The sequence below is a fragment of the Chiloscyllium plagiosum genome, chromosome 5 (genome assembly GCF_004010195.1).
Source record: "Chiloscyllium plagiosum isolate BGI_BamShark_2017 chromosome 5, ASM401019v2, whole genome shotgun sequence".
NCBI classification, from domain to species: Eukaryota; Metazoa; Chordata; class Chondrichthyes; order Orectolobiformes; family Hemiscylliidae; genus Chiloscyllium; species Chiloscyllium plagiosum.
Window position 1 is genome coordinate 10,250,311 of NC_057714.1, and position 19,614 is coordinate 10,269,924.

The 19,614-nt window shown below is 41.9% G+C and overlaps 1 protein-coding gene and 1 long non-coding RNA gene across 2 annotated transcripts in view; one reads left to right on the forward strand and one right to left on the reverse strand.

The window, feature by feature from the left end:
* Positions 1-19,614, forward strand: part of LOC122550262 (uncharacterized protein C7orf31) — a 56,447-nt gene that overhangs the window by 26,063 nt on the left and 10,770 nt on the right. Inside the window, exons 5-8 of the mRNA XM_043691013.1 lie at positions 1,375-1,565; positions 9,788-9,870; positions 16,780-16,954; positions 17,286-17,377. Of these exons, the coding sequence (XP_043546948.1) occupies positions 1,375-1,565; positions 9,788-9,870; positions 16,780-16,954; positions 17,286-17,377 (541 nt within the window). The remainder of the gene's footprint in view (positions 1-1,374; positions 1,566-9,787; positions 9,871-16,779; positions 16,955-17,285; positions 17,378-19,614) is intronic.
* On the reverse strand, positions 1,446-8,034 carry LOC122550263. Its single transcript, XR_006311775.1, has 3 exons — positions 7,957-8,034; positions 3,184-3,374; positions 1,446-1,523 (listed from the first exon to the last, which is right to left on the reverse strand). It is a non-coding gene; the product is annotated as an uncharacterized LOC122550263 (long non-coding RNA).

Here is a 19,614-nt window from a genome sequence, read left to right on the forward strand (position 1 = left end):
ACGTTTCGTCCCCTGTTTAGGTGACATCCTCAGTGCTTGGGAGCCTCCAATATACCGGCCACTACAGCGGACAGCTGAGACTGACATCCGGAAGCGGCAGGGACAGGCCACTATAAATGCCGGTGGAAACACCACAGAAGCGCTTCACAGGAGGCTCCCAAGCACTGAGGATGTCACCTAGACAGGGGACGAAACGTTTGCAACAAAAACTTCCAGCTCGGCTAACAGAACCACAGCATACCCTTATTCTAGTCATTAGGGAATTCCTTGCAATTAACTCTGTATGTGGTCTTCAACATTTGTTGGCATCTTTCCAATGCACCTTGAGATTGGGGGTGATCAGCGGAAGATGTAAATTGTTTTATTTCCAAATTATCACCATTTCTTTGCATATTTGCAATTAAAAGTTGAACCTGGTTAGATTTCTTTGAGTAATCTGTATCTTCTCACAATAAAATGAAGTAGATCTTGCTTCTGTGTGCAGCATAAAGTAACATTTTCTGCAAGTCACATCGATGATGTGGTAGTTTATGTATATTGTGTAAAACATTAAATAACGGAATTGCTTTAAAGTGGTTCTAGATTAGATTACAGTGTGGAAACAGGCCCTTCGGCCCAACAAGTTCACACCGACCCGCCGAAGTGCAACCCACCCATGCCCCTACATTTACCCCTTACCTAACACTACGGGCAATTTAGCATGGCCAATTCACCTGACCTGCACATCTTTGTGACTGTGGGAGGAAACCGGAGCACCCGGAGGAAACCCACGCAGACACGGAGAAAATGTGCAAACTCCACACAGTCAGTCGCCTGAGGCGGGAATTGAACCCGGGTCTCAGGCGCTGTGAGGCAGCAGTGCTAACCACTGTGCCACCGTGCCACCCACAAATAATACTAAAATCAATTACACTTTAATTATCTTAAAATTGTATAGTTGTATCGGCCACAGAAATTCTGTAATGTTTGTGAGCAAGGCTTGATAATAATAAATGCCTCTGGATGCAATGAAATCCATTCTTTTGGAAAGGATCAGTCGCAGTTCAGAAATAGAATGGAACATTTTAGTACCTAAGAGTGAACTGACTTTTTTCACCTGTGGAATACAGTGCAATGCTAGAAAAATTACTAAGTTTATTAAAGTTTGTAACATAACAGAAAATATTAAAAGTACACAACACATTGGTCAGAGGCTGGCAGAGAAAAAGAGATCTTAAATCTTCAGGTGGGAACTTAAGCAAACTGCAGGATCCTCTTAATCCTCCAGAAGTTAACCAAACTTAAGCATTTGCAATATTTTTACATTTGTTTAGACTTCCTGTATTTTATTTTCGCTAATTTCTTCATAGGATGTGTTGTATCTTTATGTTTTAGTCAGAAGCAGATACGAGCGCCATTTCCAACTGAACACCCATACTTTTCCCACATTTCCAAGTTTGCAGTATTCCCGGACTTCATCTCAGCAAGCGATCCACATACTGGGACACGAGCTGGACAGTTGCTGCCCATTAATCCTGATATGCCTGCAAAAAGTTATGATGTGATTGTGGCTAAGAAAATTAAAGGTAACATATATACTCGTGACAGTAGTTCAGGAAATAATACTAAAATCAATTACACTTTAATTATCTTAAAATTGTATAGTTGTATCGGCCACAGAAATTGTTTTAAGTTATCCTAGTGCACTTCCACCTTTGAAAGGCCACTGCAATAGCTTCAGAACACCAATTGTAAGAATTGTTCAACAACATTGATGATATTTCTTTCAGGCAATGTTCCCTTTCTCCACCATGTAATAGGCTTTGTCTATTATTATCCCCATTAACAGACAATGCTCCTCATACTGACTGTACTTTCAAGAATGATCCAAGTTATCCATTCTGATAGTTTTTAAAATATATTTTCCAAGGAAAATAGTGGTCTAGAATCATAAAACTTAAACACTGATAACAATATCAGCAAATATTTTCATTAATTCCTGATATAACGTCTTCTGAAAGTCTGAAAGGTCAATGGCTACTACAAGAAATTGTTCCTAAAGGTAGTGTCACTGAAACAAAAATTACTGTTTGAGGCAGAATTATGCTTAAGGATTTAAATCTCAAACTTGCTGTAAGTAGAAGACATTTGATGTAGGGGCAAATTAGTTTTATTTTTCATGTGAAGTAGTTAGGCCACTTTTGGAATATTGTGTGCAAATCTTGTCTCCTTCCTATCAGAAGGATGTTGTGAAACTTGAAAGGGTTCAGAAAAGATTTACAAGGGTTGGAGGATTTGAGCTGTAGGGCAAGGTTGAATAAGCTGGGGCTGTTTTCCCTGGAGTGTTGGAGGCTGAGGGGTGACCATATAGAGGTTTATGAAATCATGAGGGGCATGGATAGGTTAAATTGACAAAGTCTTTTCCCTGGGGTGGAGGAGTCCAAAACTCCTCCATAGGTTTAGGGTGAGAGGCGAAAGATATAAAAGAGACCTAAAGGGCAACTTTTTCATGCAGAGGGTGGTGCACGTATGGAATGAGCTGCCAGAGGAAGTGGTGCTGCCAGAGGAAGTGGTGGAGGCTAGTACAATTGCAACATTTAAAAGGCATCTGGATAGGTATGTGAATATGAAGGGTTTGAAGGAATATGGGCTGGGTGCTGGCAAATAGGACTAGATTGGATTGGGATATCGGGCTGGCATGGACTAATTCGACCGAAGCGTCTATTTCCGTGCTGTACGTCTCTATGACTGTGACTCCATGACTCGGTTTTGTTTTCTTTTTTTTAATTACATGAAACATTTTAAATTTGCAATCGAGGTAATTTTCTAAATAATCCTGATTATTGGAAAATCCACATTAAACATGAGGACATTTTTATGGACCGGTATTCAACATTAGCACTCAATTGAAGATCTAACCCTAAGAGCTTCCTGTAACGTTGCTCTGTCATACTTGACTATAAATATTTGGCCATCCTAGAAACATATGAGGCAAAACAATTTAAATTCCTTTAAATATGTTTCAGGAAACTAGGAAGGAAATGCTGCAAGCTTCTGAAAAAAACAATAGAATTTCAAAGTCATTCTTGATGTAGTTCATTGAAGGAGAGGTAACGTCTAACGTTATAGATCATCAACTGTATTGTAGCTTTCATTGCAATTCACACATCGCAACAATTTTATTTATTGGTTACTTCTGCTTACCTCAGTGTTACATGGAAGCTGTCCCATTCCAAAGACTAGGAACAACATGTTGATGGGCCATCTTGCACTGTCTGTCAACAACACATTTCTTAATACCGATTTGGGTCTTTCCTGCTTGATTCCTTTTTTTTCAGTGACAGTTTATATAGGATGCACTTGATGTGCTGTGCGTGGTTCTATTCACCAAATTTCTGAAAGATGACAGAATAATCACAGAATGCGCGAGGAGAGACACAGGAAGGGCTTGACTGGTTATAATCATCACTAAAGACTGAACAGCCAAGAGATGTTTCTCTAGAAAAATGAAGGCTGATGGGTTACCTGATTCAGGTATAAATTATGAGGCAATTTGAGAGGAAAAATGGGATAATTTTCTCAGTTTTTTGCTGATGGGCTCGGAGTTGGGTGGGCTTTCTGTATAGTGGGAGAAGGCCTCAGGTGGGCAGCCCAACAGCTTACTGCTGCTAGGCCATACTGCTAATGACTGGAAAGGTAGCAGCTTGGCTCTATTCTACCTGACCAGTGGATTCACTTTGGTGCCAGTTAAGGGCTATTTCTCAATTGCTCACATTGCAGCCTTGAAAGAGCTTAGTTAAGCCCTTGTGACCTCCCTGAGAATTCTGCAGGAGGTGCCCTCCTTGGTGGTTGCCTCTTGCCATTTCTGACCCTTCTATGGTGTTTGTGCTCCTGAGCCATCACATTCCTGTGTGCCCAACCACTCCCCAGGGCTGGGCTTCATGACTCTGCAACACTAACCTGTCTCGAAGGGCACTCTGCCTTTGGTACACTATCTTACTCATGATGCAGGCAGAGCCGGCCAAAGCAAGGTGGCTCCCACTTCCAGCCCTGGAGGTAGCACTTAACAGTCATCACTAAAATGAGACCAAATATTTCCACTTGTAGACGAGTTTGAAACGGGAGTTCTTAACATAAGGTAGTCACTGCTAATCCAGCAAGGAATTCTGGAGAAGCTTCTTCATCTAGTGATTTGTTTAGAACATAGGTTTGCTACCAAATGGAGTTGAAGTAAATAGCATACACACATGGCCGGGAAAATAAGATCACTACGTGAAGGAGAAAGAAATGAAGGATACACTGGTAGGAAGGCTGGGAGGAAATTTGTATGCAGCGTAAACGCTGGGACAAAGCTGCTGACTGAAACCTACGGAGGATTTTGGTACTATGCACCAACCTGGAGTGCAAACGTCTTCATTCCAATGGTCTAAGATAAAATCAACAGGTTTTTGCCAATTAGCCCTGTAGGATAGTATAATGATCATGGAGAAATCTCTGCAGTGGAAACACTGAAGCCCTTGGAGTTTCATTAACCTGAAGATACCGGGCTTTTGGACTTATTGCTTTGGATGTAGGGGTGATAAGAATAGGAGTAATATGGACCTTGAAGAATCATGTACAATTTTATTCCCAAATGAGAGCAGAGGAGCTCCTTTTTTTGCAGATAATGGACTAGAATGCTTTCTGTAAACATTTGGATGACTTACGATAAATTTATGATTTAATTTGAAGATTCCAGAAGCTGATTTCGGATGTTGGTGTTTTCCATGTTAATTTGTCTGGCCGTATGCTTGTGCTGTTGTTCCATGGCTGAAATGGTAGCAGAGCCTTAAGTTTTGCTTTGTGGTCTGAATCGTAGTGATGGATTTGCTACATACTAGCTTGCTGGCCTCATAATTGCTGTGGTGTGACAGGGTGGCAAACTTTGATAGTGTGTGGCAGTGCTCACAGATGCCTTAGAATCAAAATGTCTTGGGCTAACGGACTCCTAATGTAGCAGAACGTCAGCCATGGATCATGCAATGGCTTGGGAGTTGACTGAAGGTTTCTTCATGTTGGACCACCTTTCTCAGGGCCAGCAAGCTATTGGCTATAAGTGACAGTCAGTATTCGTAGGTCAAAGTTTAAGCAGCAGTTGCAGAGTTGATGTCGAGTTCCTTACAAACCTCATACAATTTGTTGCAGTGGAGGCAGATGTTTATCAGCCTCAAGGTGGGATAGATGCCAGTCCGTGTTTGAATCCATTCCTATCACTGATTGATTGTATCTTCAATTGTGGGAGGCAGCAGGTCTAACTCCAGTGAATCCCACCTCTTTCCCCCCACCTCTGATGAAGGTACGGCCTGTAGCCCTGGTGGTAGAGGGAAAATGGTGACGTCAGGAAACCCCAGCTCCTGGTTCTCATTTCAGATGTAAATCAAGCTCTTTGAAATCAGACATTTAATAATAATTAGATACTATTTGATGGAGAGTTCATCAATCATTTTTTAACTATTTTCATCAGTCAGCTAAACAGACTATGAACAAAATATATTTTCAATTATTCTAGTTTAAATTGATTTTGTCACTTAAATTCCTATCAATTAGCTTTGAGAACAAGCTTCATTGTTTGGCAAGCATTTAAATTTTGCATTTAACATAGCATAGGTAATGATGCAATAGATTGGAATAATTAGATGTGTATTGAATTGTTCACATTATAACTTGAAGGCATGGAGTACAAAACCAAGGAAATAATGTTGAACCCTTTTAAAACACTTTTCTTAGATGGAGAATTGTATGCAATTCTGGGAACCACACGCAAGAAGGCTATTAAGATTTTAGAGAGGGAGATTTTCTAGAATGGTGCTATGAATTTTGGACTTCAGTTGTGTGGAGAAATTAGAGAGGCTGGAGCTATTCTCACGAGAAGAGAGATGGTTGAGAGCAGCTATGAAAATCTTGGAGGCCCTTTGATGGAGTTAATATGAAGAAACAGTTTCCACTGGCAGAAATTGTACTGGCCCGTGGACATGGATTGAGGACTTTATTTCATGCGTGTACGTGTTTTAGATTACACAGCCTGAAGCTGAAGGGGACGATTCTCCAGTGATTTATTTTCACTGGAAAAGGAAAGAGCTACAGAGTTGTTGAAAATACACAGGAAGTGGAATATAATTGGGCACCTGTTTTAAAGAGAGAGCACTAGGAGAATTGCCGAATGGCCTCCTTTATGGTCTATTATCCCATGATTATATAAGGAATGAATTGAGGCTATTTAGCCCAGTGTTAGTGTTTGCATTTCACAGGGGCCTAGCCAGTCCCATGTTCTTTTATATTTTCATTCAAGTATTGACTGGATTTCCTTTCAAATTATATTGCCGATTCTACCTCAATAGCTGCTGGTGTTAAGGTATTTCTGACTAGAAATTCGAAAGCCTGTTATGGTTTCAGCATCATCCCCTCCTTATCCTATTGAGGCAGGAAACAAGCAAACTTTCTGCTGGCTCCTCATTTCAATGATTGTAGCATTCAATGGAATGAAACTCTCGCTTCTGGTTGGCTGATTGCTTAACAGGGGAGCTCATAGTGCGTAGGTGTTCCAATTCACCTGCTCCTCTTAAAGGCAGCCTGTACCTCTTAAAGGGGAGCCACGCTGTTCAGACAGAGCTGCTACAGGATTTCTGAAGTGGAGTAGCACCGAGGATCATGTGTCTTGTGTCAGGGGTGACAACATTTACATTTTAACCATTGTCACGACAACATTCCCCATGTTGCTACCACTCAGCAGCCAGTCCGAAATGCTGCAACCCACATTGAAGGTTCAGCAGAAGAGGAGATCCTTCACGAGTAATGAGTCTGTAAAATAGCTGCTAGAATTCAAGTATCCAGTCCAATGCAGTGAATACCAAGGTGTCTCACTGCAAGTTACAGAACCTCCCCCCTGTAATATTTATGCTTAGTAATAACTAACCCAGCAGTACTCCACTCCATCAGGACTCAGCCCTGGGAGTGAAATCTTGCAATTTCAGTGCCACTGTTCTGATCACGTAGTCTTACTCTGGCCACTGATAGAATGTCTGGTAGATGGTCACATTCATCAAAGGCTGCTATCATTCTGATAGAACTCTGTAGATTGCTGCCCTGATAATACCGGGTAACCTACCTTCCCCTGCTTCCTTCCGTAATTTCACTGCACTGTTGGATTTCTGAAACCTTAGACTGAATCCCTTATTCTCCACAACCTGTGCGCTGACTCACTCGAAATTCCCTCCACAAGCTCATTAGCTGCATCATCCAAGACTTCATTAGGTATGTTTTTGCTTGCAAACATTTATGAGCCACAATTATGCAGAGGCTGCAGGTGTCTTGTTCAGGATCATTGGCAGTACCTGTACAAGTATCTGCTTTTCTAAGACTACAGTGACAAGAGGTTGTTGGCTCAAAGAGATGGCTACAAACAGACTGTGCCATTATAAGGCATTGTCTATCATTTTTGTACTTGTCTGTATTCCTAATGTTATGCCTTTCTGGGGGTAGCCTGCAGAAAATCATCCCTGATGAAAGGCTCTTGCCCAAAACATCAATTGTCCTGCTCCTCGGATGCTGCCTGACCTGCTGTGCTTTTCCAGCACCCTATTCTCAACTGCAGAAAATCAATCCCTACTATTCTTGGAGTTGTTGCGGCAGTTAAAGATTTTTTTAAATATGCAGAATTCCTTTAACTTTAACTCACAGGTTGACAAAGCACAGACCAGGTTTCTGTACTTAACAAAGATGCCTGTTTATTACAAAGAAAATAATTCTAGCCACATAAACAATTATGAACTGTTGTCATATAACTCTACTGGTTAAAAGTTTAAATCTCTTTTAAACTCCTCCTCTACACACACCAAGAAATGGGAGGGAAAAACTGGGAAAGCAATTCAGTGGTCTCAGTCCACAGGGTTTGCTGAGGTGATTCTTGTAGTGATCAGAATGTTGCCACTTGATACTTACACCTGTTTGCAGGAAGCACAGAGAGACTGGTCCCCACTCATAAAGGTCTTTGACTAATCAATTAAAAGTCACATCTTATACAACTGGAAAGGAAAATTAAACTGGCTCTCTTCAGGTTTGAAATGCTTTTTACTGCAGAGCAAAAGCAGCTCCTTCTCCTCCAGAGACTTTACAGCCATTGGTTAATATCTCCAGGTTGTACAGCTATCTCAAAGCCAATCACAGAGTAGTCAGCAGGCAGAAGACCTTTCTGATCAGTAACCAGTTAATAATGCACAGACCAATCAGCAGCTTGTTGCCAGCTGAAGCTTCAATTGTACACCCTCTTAGTTCCAGCTCATCTGTAAACCTTGTATAGGCAGGTGTATAAACATTGCAGCAATCCTTCAACAATCCTTCCTTAGTTTCAAAATAGTTCTGTCCATAATGAAAAATATAGAAAAATGTCAAGGTACATTTTTGTACATTATGGGCTAAATTTTGTGGGGTGCTGTGTTTCCTGTTTCCCCACTTAACTGAAAAGTCAGCCGGTGGGCCATTAATCGCTTTAAGGGGTGAGACTTCTACCCAGTTTTGTGTGAAAGCCCTCCTTTAGAAATCTGTAGACAAATCTGATTAGCTGGCAGCTCTGTAGCCCCACTGCACAAGGTTTGAGTGGCATCCGCAGTTGGGACCAGAGGCAGAAGAAGTGGAGACTGTGGAACCTGGATTTACAGCTCAGATCGAGGTATCAGCAGTAGGAGGGAGGGACCAGGTTTGAGAGATTGATGGGGAGGGTTAAAGGAAAGCAGTACCACCTTGTGGGAGTGTGCCTGCAGAGAATTCCCAAAGGAATGCACTGTTCCCCCCTCACCTCTTACCCAACATCAGCTCGCACAGTGAAAGCTGCCAGGGATGCCCATGCCAACCAGCAAGCTGGCCGAAGTTGGTATGTTGTAGGAGCATGAGGTCTTGTAACAAGGGACTGGCAGCCTCTTGGAAGAACAAAGATTGTGTCCATTGAACATGAGCAAAATCTGCCAGTTGTAGGAACGGTGAATTAATCATTTCACAGCTAAAAATGTTCATTGTAGAGCACTATTTAAATTTTAAATAGTCTTTTCTGCTCAGAGCAATATTGGTCATTTGCAAACTTTGTTAATGTCAAAGTTACAAAGCTAATGATCTCAGAAACCATGACGCCTTAAGTCAATTATCATTAATGTTTGATTTGGAATGTATTTCTGGGCACCAGCACAGCCAACCAACTTTGCTGGGAATATACCAAATATGTTTTAATTCAACTAATACCAGGGGCTTCACTGGGGACAGCAGAGCATAATGAAGCTGGTGCGTTGCTTTCTGGCTACAGGGAAAGTCTCAATTTGTAACAGTCTCACCCCAGACAAGCTACAGAAGAAATATTTGAGGTATACGGTGTTTTTAAATGGCTGTTGTTCGAAGTCAAGTTGTTAACCAGAGTGCCTACTATCTAGCCATGTCGCACTATAAACTAGATAAATATTTCATTCCAACACTTGCACCTTTCACGTAACGAGCGTGTAACTATTGTTGAGTTTTTAAAAAAACGTTGAGTAACAAAAACATCATTGGGTTGAATAACCTACAGAACATTGATAATGAAATTGAGTAAATGTCAGTTGATACAGAGCAGCTGCATAAATTTGTGTATTTTCATTTAATTCTGTCAATCATTCGTATTAACTACATAAAAAATTGAAATAACTTTGAACAATAGATTGTCAAAATCTTCAATGACAGGGCTACCTTAATAAAAAGCTTGATTATAATCTGTGGAATTAATTCCAAACTCTTTACCGTTAAATTGCAGGATTTCCATATAGATTTGAAACCCAGGAAATACCCATCACACCGAAAGGTTTAGCCTGGCCAGGACAAGAAGGTTTTACTCAGGTAAGTACCTGTGGTCAAAGGTGATATTTTCTGTGTTTCAGTTGCTCACATTTAATAAATTTAGGTTATATATTAGTTAAATTGCAATATACTTAATTAATATTTCTTACGTTTTCATGTGAAAATCTTATTTGCAACAAGGTATCCCAAATAATTGGCCAGTACTATAATTATTATCCAGCTATAAAGTATTAATCTGACCAGTATTCCTCTTTGATTCAAGGAGCAGCCAAGGGAACATGTCAACTTTGCTCATTCTTTGATAATATAATGAGATAGAAATGAATCAGGAAGACCATTTAGATTCATCTTAGATTATCTATCCAAACAAATGTATAGTTATCCTATCCATTACTTTAATACTTTAATAATCATATAGTTTTCCCTCCACCTTAAAGTTGAGTCAATGGATTAATAACTTTGAAGAGGAAATTCCGACTTAGGGCCTAACCTCTGATTTGTCTCCCTATCTTGCCTCCCCATCCACTGTCTGATCTGTTTTAGTTATATGTTGGGCACTTTTTTTCATGGTGACTTTGGCATTCTGCTTTACCTTCTCAATTAATGCCCTTCAGTACATGTAAAGCTTGAGTCTAACAACACCCCAGTTCTTTTTCAACTTCTATTCCACCACTCAATGCACTTTCTCTCCCAACATGTTGTAATTTGCATTTACATTTAAATATCTTATTACTGTTTTCAATTTGAATGTTGTGTCAGACCAAAATAAATATTTACTGAATACATGTATTAGCAGCCAACAACTATAAGAATGTTTAAGTAGGCCTTCGCTCAATATTATGTCTTGGGCTGGATTTAGTACAGCTTGGCATTATGGGAAACTTACTCAGGGAGAGGCCACGTGTGGGCCTCCCACCAAAAGCAAAGCCCCCTCCCCTGCCCATCTTCTAATTTAAGTCAAAGAGCAGGCAAATAGGGCTGCTGCGGGATTCCTAGCTGACAGTGATAGGATATCATTTAGATTCATTAATTCCCCCACTCTCAAATCCTTGGGGTTATTGTTGACCAGATTCACCACATAAATACTGTGGCTACAGAGGCTAGGAATACTGCGGTGAGTAGCTCACCTCCTGCCTCCCCAAAGCCTGGCCATCCCAAAGCTACGAGGCACATGGCAAGAGTGTGATGGAATACTCCTCATTTGCCTGGATTAGTGCAGCTCCAATAACACAAGAAGCTTGACACCATCCAGAATAAAGCAACCAACCTGATTAGCACCACGCCCACAAGCATATGCTCACTTTGCCACTCACACTCAGTAGCAGTAGTGTGCATATCTTCAAGGTGCATTGCAGAAATTCACCACCACCTTCCAAACCCATGACCACTTCCATCCAGAAGGACAAGGGCAGCAGGTAGATGGGAACGCCACCACCTGCAAGTTCCCCTCCAAGCTACTCGCCATTCTGACTTGGAAATACATCACTGTTCGTTCACTGTCACTTGGTCAAAACCCCTTCCCTAAGGGCCTTGTGGGTCTACCTATACTACATGGTCTGCAGTGGTTCAGAAAGGCAGCTCACCACCATCTTCTCAAGGACAACCAGGGACGGGCAGTAAATGCTGGCCAGCCAGCAAACCCCACGTCCCATGAGTGAATAACAAAAACGAGTCTATTGACATTGTCCATGAAGCCTGTGTTTTGTCATTGTCTCAGAGATTAAATGGAGTCTGTATGACACATATTCAGTTCCTCCTATAGTAGGGGATAACATTCCATGAGCTTTCTTCAAGATTTGCTGTACGTCCATGCATGTGAACAACAGGTTATTTTCTTCTGACTCTGGGATACTTGTGACACAGTAATAGAAAATCTGGGTTGAAATCCATCCTGTCCAGAGGTATGACATCACATGTCCAAACAGATTGATATTTAAAAGAAAGCTTTTTTTTTAACTGAAGGACAAGAATAGAGAGATTCCACTGCATCTCTGGATTCTGCCATTATTCTCTGTTAAAGTAATACTCTGCATTTTGATTCTTTCTGCTAAAGGAGCAACTTCACATTTCCTATAATATGGTCCATCTGCCAGATGTTCATTCCCTACTCACTCGACATATCTATATCTATCTGCATCCTCTTTAGGTCCACTTCACAACATACAATCTCACCTATCTTTGTGTCATCTGCAGAATTAGATACCATGTCTTCGCTTCTCTCATTTAAGTCATTGATATACAGCATCTTTTAGGCCTATACTCTCTGGAATTTAGAAGAATGAGGGGAGATCAAATTGAGGTATTCAAGATGACAAAAGGTGTGGATAAAATAGATGTGGAGCTGATACTTCCTCTTGTGGGGCATTCTAGGGTGAGAGGTCATAGTCTTAGGATAAGGGGTAGCAAATTTAAAACAGGGCTGAGGAAAGGGTTGTGAATCTGTGGAATTCACTACCCCAAAGGGCTGGGACATTGAGTAAATTTATGCAAGAGTTAGACAGATTTTTAATTGGTAATGAGTTGAAGGGATATGGCGAGAAAGCAGGAAAATGGGGGTGAGGGGCATATCAGCCATGATCGAATGGCAGAGCAGATTCAATGGGCTGAATGGTCTAATACTGCTCCTATATCTTGTGAACCTTACAAACTGACACTCATGATATATCAGCAAAAGGTATATTTCAAATACATATAGCTTACTGTATTATTCTGTCCCATTATTACAGCTTTTTAAATTTATTTACCTCTATGTAAATATACCTGTTGTTCACATGCATGACCACACAAAACATAAATAGTTCATTCAATTTTGAGTCAATTCATCCTCCAACACCGCAATCTATTGTGATGTCCGAGTCATCAGTTGAGGGTGCAAGTGAGAAGGATCTCTGCCAGTAAGGTTTATTTAAGGCAACGTTGCATTGTTGTTTAGTGATTTATCTGTAAATATTGTGTAACAGTGATATATATGCAAAGTTTGTGAAGGTTTGTAGCTCAGGTTGAGGTTTAGGGTGTAGGTTTGCTCGCTGAGCTGTAGTTTTGATATCCAGACGTTTCATTACCTGGCTAGGTAACATCATCAGTGGTGACCTCCAAGTGAAGCGAAACTGTTGTCTTCTGCTTTCTATTTATATGTTTGTCCTGGATGGGGTTCCTGGGGTTTGTGGTGATGTCATTTCCTGTTCATTTCCTGAGGGGTTGATAGATGGTATCTAGATCTATGTGTTTGTTTATGGCGTTGTGGTTAGAGTGCCAGGCCTCTAGGAATTCTCTGGCATGTCTTTGCTTAGCCTGTCCCAGGATAGCTGTGTTGTCCCAGTTGAAATGGTGTTTTTTTTTCAACCGTGTGTAGGGCTACAAGGGAGAGAGGGCCGTGTCTTTTTGTGGCTAGCCGGTGTTCGTGTAAGGTGTTCCATGCAAGGATTGCCACAAACACTATGTAGGCAAACAGCAAGAAAGTTAGCCACCAGCTAGCCACAAAAAGACACGACCCTCTCCCCCTCGTAGCCCTACACACGGTTGAAAAAAAATCACCATTTCAACTGGGACAACACATCTATCCTGGGACAGGCTAAGCAAAGACATGCCAGAGAATTCCTAGAGGCCTGCCACTCCACCCACAACGCCATAAACAAACACATAGATCTAGATACCATCTATCAACCCCTCAGAAAACGAACAGGAAATGACATCACCACAAACTCCAGGAACTCCATCCAGGACAAACATATAAATAGAAAGCAGAAGACAACAGTGTTGCTTCACTTGGAGGTCGCCACTGATGATGTTACCAAGCCACGTAATGAAACATCTGGGTATCAAACCAACAGCTCAGCGAGCAAACCTACATCCTAAAGTGATGTATGTATCCCGTACATTACATTTTCATAAGATAGTGAATGTTTTTACACTGAATATGTGAACCTCTTGATTATCCAGAAAGTTTTGATTAGCTGGAATGCTCCTGGTCCCATAGGTTAATAAAATGTTTGCTGTAAATTGTGTAAACTCTGCAAAAATCTAATCGTCACATCCTGCCAATTGGAAAAACGTCCATTCATGAAGAAGGGCTTATTCCCGAAACGTCGATTCTCCTGCTCCTTGGATGCTGCCTGACCTGCTGTGTTTTTCCAGCAACACATTTTTCAGCTGAAAATGTCCATTCATGCCTACTTTGTTTTCTGCACACCAACCAATGTTGTATCTATCTTTATGTATTATCTCCTCCGTCATATTTCTATTTTGTGCAGTAATCTTTTATCTGGCACTAGTCAATTGTGTTCTCAAAGTCCAAGTACATTACATCCATTGGCTTAATTTATCCACAGAAGACGGTACTCATTTTAAAAAAACTCTTAATAAGTTGGTTAAACATGATTTCCCTTTTACAAACCTATGCTGAGTCTTTTCATTTCTCCAGGCCCCTATGCCTTATCTTCTCCCACCTACATTCGGGACACCACCCATGCTCTTCACCTCTCCAAGACTTTTGTTTGCCCGGCCCCCTACTTTTTATCTTCCCGCCTCCATCCTCATAGTTCAGGAACTCCGCACTGCCCAGTTCTATCTCCTACCAAAGATTCACAAATCTGACTGCCCTGTTCAACCCATTGTCTCAACCTGCTGCTGTCCCATTGAACTCATCTCTTGACACCGTCCTGTCCCCTTTAGTCCAGGGACTCCCCACCTATGTTTGGACACCACCCATGCCCTTCACCTCCTCCAAGACTTTCGTTTCCCCGGCTCCCAACGCCTTATCTTCACAATAGACATCCAGTCTCTATACACATCTGTCTGCCATGACAAAGGTCTCCAAACCCTTCATTTCACCCTCTCACACCGTCCCAACCAATACCCTTCCACCGACATCCTCATCCGCCTGGCTGACCTGGTCCTTACCCTCAACAACTTCTCCTTCCAATCCTCTCACGTCTTCCAAACCAAAGGGGTAGCCATTGGCACCCACATGAGTCCCAGCTATGTCTACCTCTTTGTTGCGTACATGGAACAATCCATCTTCCGCAGCTACACTGGCACCATCCCCCACCTTTTCTTCTGCTACATTGATGACTGTATCGGCGCCACCTCGTGCTCCCACGGGAACATTGAACAGTTCATCAACTTCACTAACACCTTTCACCCCAACCTCAAATTCACATGGACCATCTCAGCAACCTTCCTCCGCTTCTTGGACCCTTCCATCTCCATCTCTGGCGACCGACTAACCATGGACATCTATTACAAACCCACCTACTCTCACAGCTACCTGGATTACACCTCCTCCCACCCTGCCTCCTGTAAAAATGCCATCCCTTATTCACAATTCCACCACCTCTATTGCATCCGTTCCCAGGAGGACAAATTCCACCATAAAACATCTCAAATGGCCTCTTTCTTCAAAGACTGCAATTTCCCCTCCCTCTTGGTCAACGATGCCCTATAGCGCATCTCCTCCACTTCCTGCACCTCCACCCTTGAACCCCGCCCCTCCAACCGCAACAAGGACAGAACCCCACTGGTCCTCACCTTCCACCCCAACAAAGTCCATATACACTGCATCATCTTCTGCCACTTCCGCCACCTACAAACAGACAGCACCACTCGGTATATATCAGTGTTTCAGAGAGACCATTCCCTCCGCAACTCTCTTGTCAGATCCACACCTCCGATCAGCCCCACACCTGGTACCTTCCCCTGCCAACGCAAGAAATACAAGGCTTGTGCCCACATCTCCCCCCTCACCTCCGTCCATGGCCCCAAAGGATCCTTTCACATCCGACAGAAATTTACCTGTACTTCCATACACATCATCTACTGTATCTTTTACACCCGATGCGGTCACCTCTACATCGGGGAGACAGGATGCCAACTTGCGGATCATTTCAGAGAACATCTCTGGGACACCTGAATCAACCAACCCCACTGCCTTTCCACTCCACCAAGGATATGCAGGTCCTGGGCCTCCTCTAATGCCAAACCTTAACCACTCGATGCCTGGAGGAAGAACGCTTCATCTTCCACCTTGCAACCTGGCAACCACATGGGATTAATGTGGATTTCACCAGTTTCCTCATTTCCCCCCCCCCCCCCATGCCAATCCCAAGCCTCCAAATTGGCACCGCCCTCTTGACCTGACCATTGTCCTTCCCATCTATCCACTCCACCCTCCTCTCTGAACTAGCAGTTTCACCCCCATCTTCATCTACATATCACATTCTCAGCTACCTATCCCCCAGCCCCACTCCCTTCCCATTTATCTCTCAGCTCCCCCAGCCCACAAGCTTCATTCCTGATGAGAGGCTTATGACTGAAACGTCGATTCCCCTGCTCCTTGGATGCTGCCTGACCTGCTGTGCTTTTCCAGCACCACACTCTCAACTCTGATCTGCAGCATCTGCAGTCCTCACTTGCGCCACGCTGAGTCTTCTCGATTACCTTGGATTTTTCAAAGTGCACAGCTTTAACCGTGCTAATTATCAATTCTAACACCTTCCCTGTGACAGGAAAAAGGCCTTGCACACTTTTTCAACTAGCTGTTAGTTTGGGGACCCTACATTTGCCCATTATTTTCTTCAGTGGCAATGCTTCTGCCAGTCAGAGTTGACTTGCCAATCAATCAGCACCCTTTTATTTTCATATAAATTGTCGTGATCCTGTGAAGTTTGGCATTCTTGCATTTGTCCTATTGAGTACAATCTTCAGCTACATTTTCAACAATAAACATTGACAAAATTAATGTAAACGTTTATTCATGAGAATTGTGTCGTTCATCCTAATGTTACAGATGAATGCAATGGGTATTCTGAACAAAATCAGTATAGTATATGGTTGTATCTGAAACCTGTAAACACTTGTAAGCCCTGATGAGGGGAGCTATAAAAGCAGCATAATACTTAATTTTATTGTTTATTTTAAATACAACTTCGTAGCACTTCTCTTTCATTGTAGCATCCTAAAACAGAAAAAGATCGTAAAACACCAATCTATCCAACTCCGCCGAAGCTTATTGCCCCCAACAAGTCAGAGCCAATCTTAGAGCATGCTGTTTCTGAGAGAACTGCTACAATCTTGAAAAATATAGACAAATCACACTGGCTGTCCTCCTACAAGAGGGACTTCACAGGTAGGAAACAATGCTAACTGAAAGATCATTTCATTGTGTTATGCACAGCAACAAATTAATTTTAATTCTTACTTTATTTGACAACAAATGAATTTTAATTATTACTGTATGAGGTGACCCACGTCATGGACCATAAACAAACATCAGCTATTGATTTTGAGGAAATGTCATCTGGAACATTATAATGAACCATCTCCTTTTTACAGTTGCTAGCCAGTTAGCTTATTTCCAGCGATGACAGTCTTTTGTCTTTATTTCATTCAACAAATGATTTATAAACTACAACCTACAAGAAAACTAGCATTCACTGTTTCTTGCATTTTGTCATTAGGCAGTGGACCAATGAATCCCCTTCAGTTAGATGATTACCATGAGAAAGCAATAGCACAAGTGACAGGAAAATACACCTATTTCTCAGAGCTGGTAAGTAACCTATTAATTTCAGGGAATAGTCATTGACATAATAATACGAGACTTAATGAGTGTGTACACAACAATAGCTAGCTTTTAAGTCCCTGTAACATGGCACGGCATCAGAAAGCATATTCCAGGGACATCATCTGACAAAAATTCACAACAGGCAAAGAAAAAGAGGTAGGCAAAAGATGATAGGCGAGGTTGTTGAATGATGAGAGAGAATTGAAGAGGTGGTGAATATTGAGGGAAGGAATTCCTGGTGTTATGATCTGGGCAGCTGAAAGTATGACTACCAGTAGTGGAGTGAAGATGGACAAGAGACCAAATTTACCCGAGCCAAGAGTTCACAAAGTGTTGTAGGACTGAAGGAAGTGATAGACATGAGGGGTGATTTTGCACAGAAGGATGTCAATTTGAGACCAGAAGATAACACAGGTCAGTGCACACACGGGAATTGGATGAGGCAGATTTGGTGCAACCTAGGACATTGCAAGAGAGTTTTAGATGAGCTCAATTTCTTGGAGGGTGGACGATGGGATGTTGACCCCAAGGGCGTTGACGTAGTCAGGACAGGCGTTAACAAAAAATGAATGAGACTTTCAGCAGCTGACGGACTGAATAAGAAACAGAAACACACAACTGTGTACAAAGATGAACACCTGAGTAATATCATCAAATGTTGCACAATTACAAGTTTTTCATAAAAATGTCTACTCACCAAACCAGTTAGAAGTTATTCAAAAAATGTCTACTAGCCAAAACATCCACATGAAATATCAGAAAGACCTTTGAAATGGAATTTAAGTGTGTCTCGAAAAAAAAAAAGATGCATTTCTTGCCCAGAGAATGGATTGAACAATATGATGAGAAAAAATGTAATGGTAGGAACACCAAGCTACTGAAGCAACCAGGCCCAGTACTGACCCAGTGACATATCCAAGGGCAGCAAATTCACGTGATTCAAGCAGGTGGAGAAGCCTTTCCAGCACTTTGGGAGAGGGGGACAAATGTAATTCAAGTGATTTACTCCACTATCATGAAGGTAATTAAATTGGCTAAAGTAAAAAAATGAAAGACTTAAAGAACAACATTTGGATTTTCCATTTTTTTTTAACAGCAGTTCAAGAGGAATCAGCTCTTAAAATGCTGCCATGCCCCACTTCCACTGGGACTTAAACCTAACGTATCCTGTACTTTGCTCCATGGAAATTCACATTGAAAGTTTGAAAGGATTTAGACCAGCTGACATTATCCTATCAAGTCCAATGTCTTCTCTAACCGTCATGAGAAGCAGCAACACCCACCACCTGGTGAGGATTGAGCAGAGCCCATCCTACCTCAAATTCCTGGTCTCGCTGGCCAAAACTGTGCAATTCCTGGGCTAACATCTGTCAAAAAAAACAAGCATTACAGCCCAATATCCAATTTCTATGTCGCCACGTTGAGCATAACTTTTGATTTGTGTCAGAGCTGGGAGCAGACAGAGGCAGGAGGACTGGAAAATTGGCCCCGGAGATTGGCATAACCCATTCTGACGCAGTCCCTTCTCTGGGCAATTTTAAAACTGAATGATTGAGGATGGGTAGAGAGAGGGGCAGTGGTAAAGTGATGCTTAAACTCCCACAGATAAACAAATAAAGGCCCTTAAGTGGCCTATTAGGGACACTGGGGAGACATCAACTAGACGTCTGTAGTCATAGTTGGGACACATGTTTTCCAAAGCCCAGCCAATGCATGGAGGTGACATTGGAATAGCCAGTGGTCTGTATGACTTAACTCATTTCACTAGCTGTCCTCACCTTCAAAGAAAAGTCTGATCCTTGTGTCCAGCAAAATTGATTTTTTATTACCAAGTCTCAAGAAATATCTGCCTCATGAGGAGTCTTCTGTTTCCCATTTAAAGTGGCCACTCCCACCTCTGCTGATGGGTCTGCTGATCTCTTTGAGCTGGAAAGCGACCCTGGAGCTTCCAGAACCTTCCTCCATCCTTATTTTAATGGCAGGTAGAGATTCAGGTGACAAATTGACCTCAGCCCCCAACACAACACAGGTTCAGAACCCAGGAATGGTCTCAACATCAGAGACCTGACCCAAAAAGAAAATTATCTTTTTACCTGAGCATTTGGTAAGCAATATGGTGACATTCTGCATGGTGAAACTTTTCTGTGTTTTGCCTTCATGTAAGAATAATTGTTTGCAGAACTATAATAATGATGTTTATACAATGCCTTCAATTTAGCATA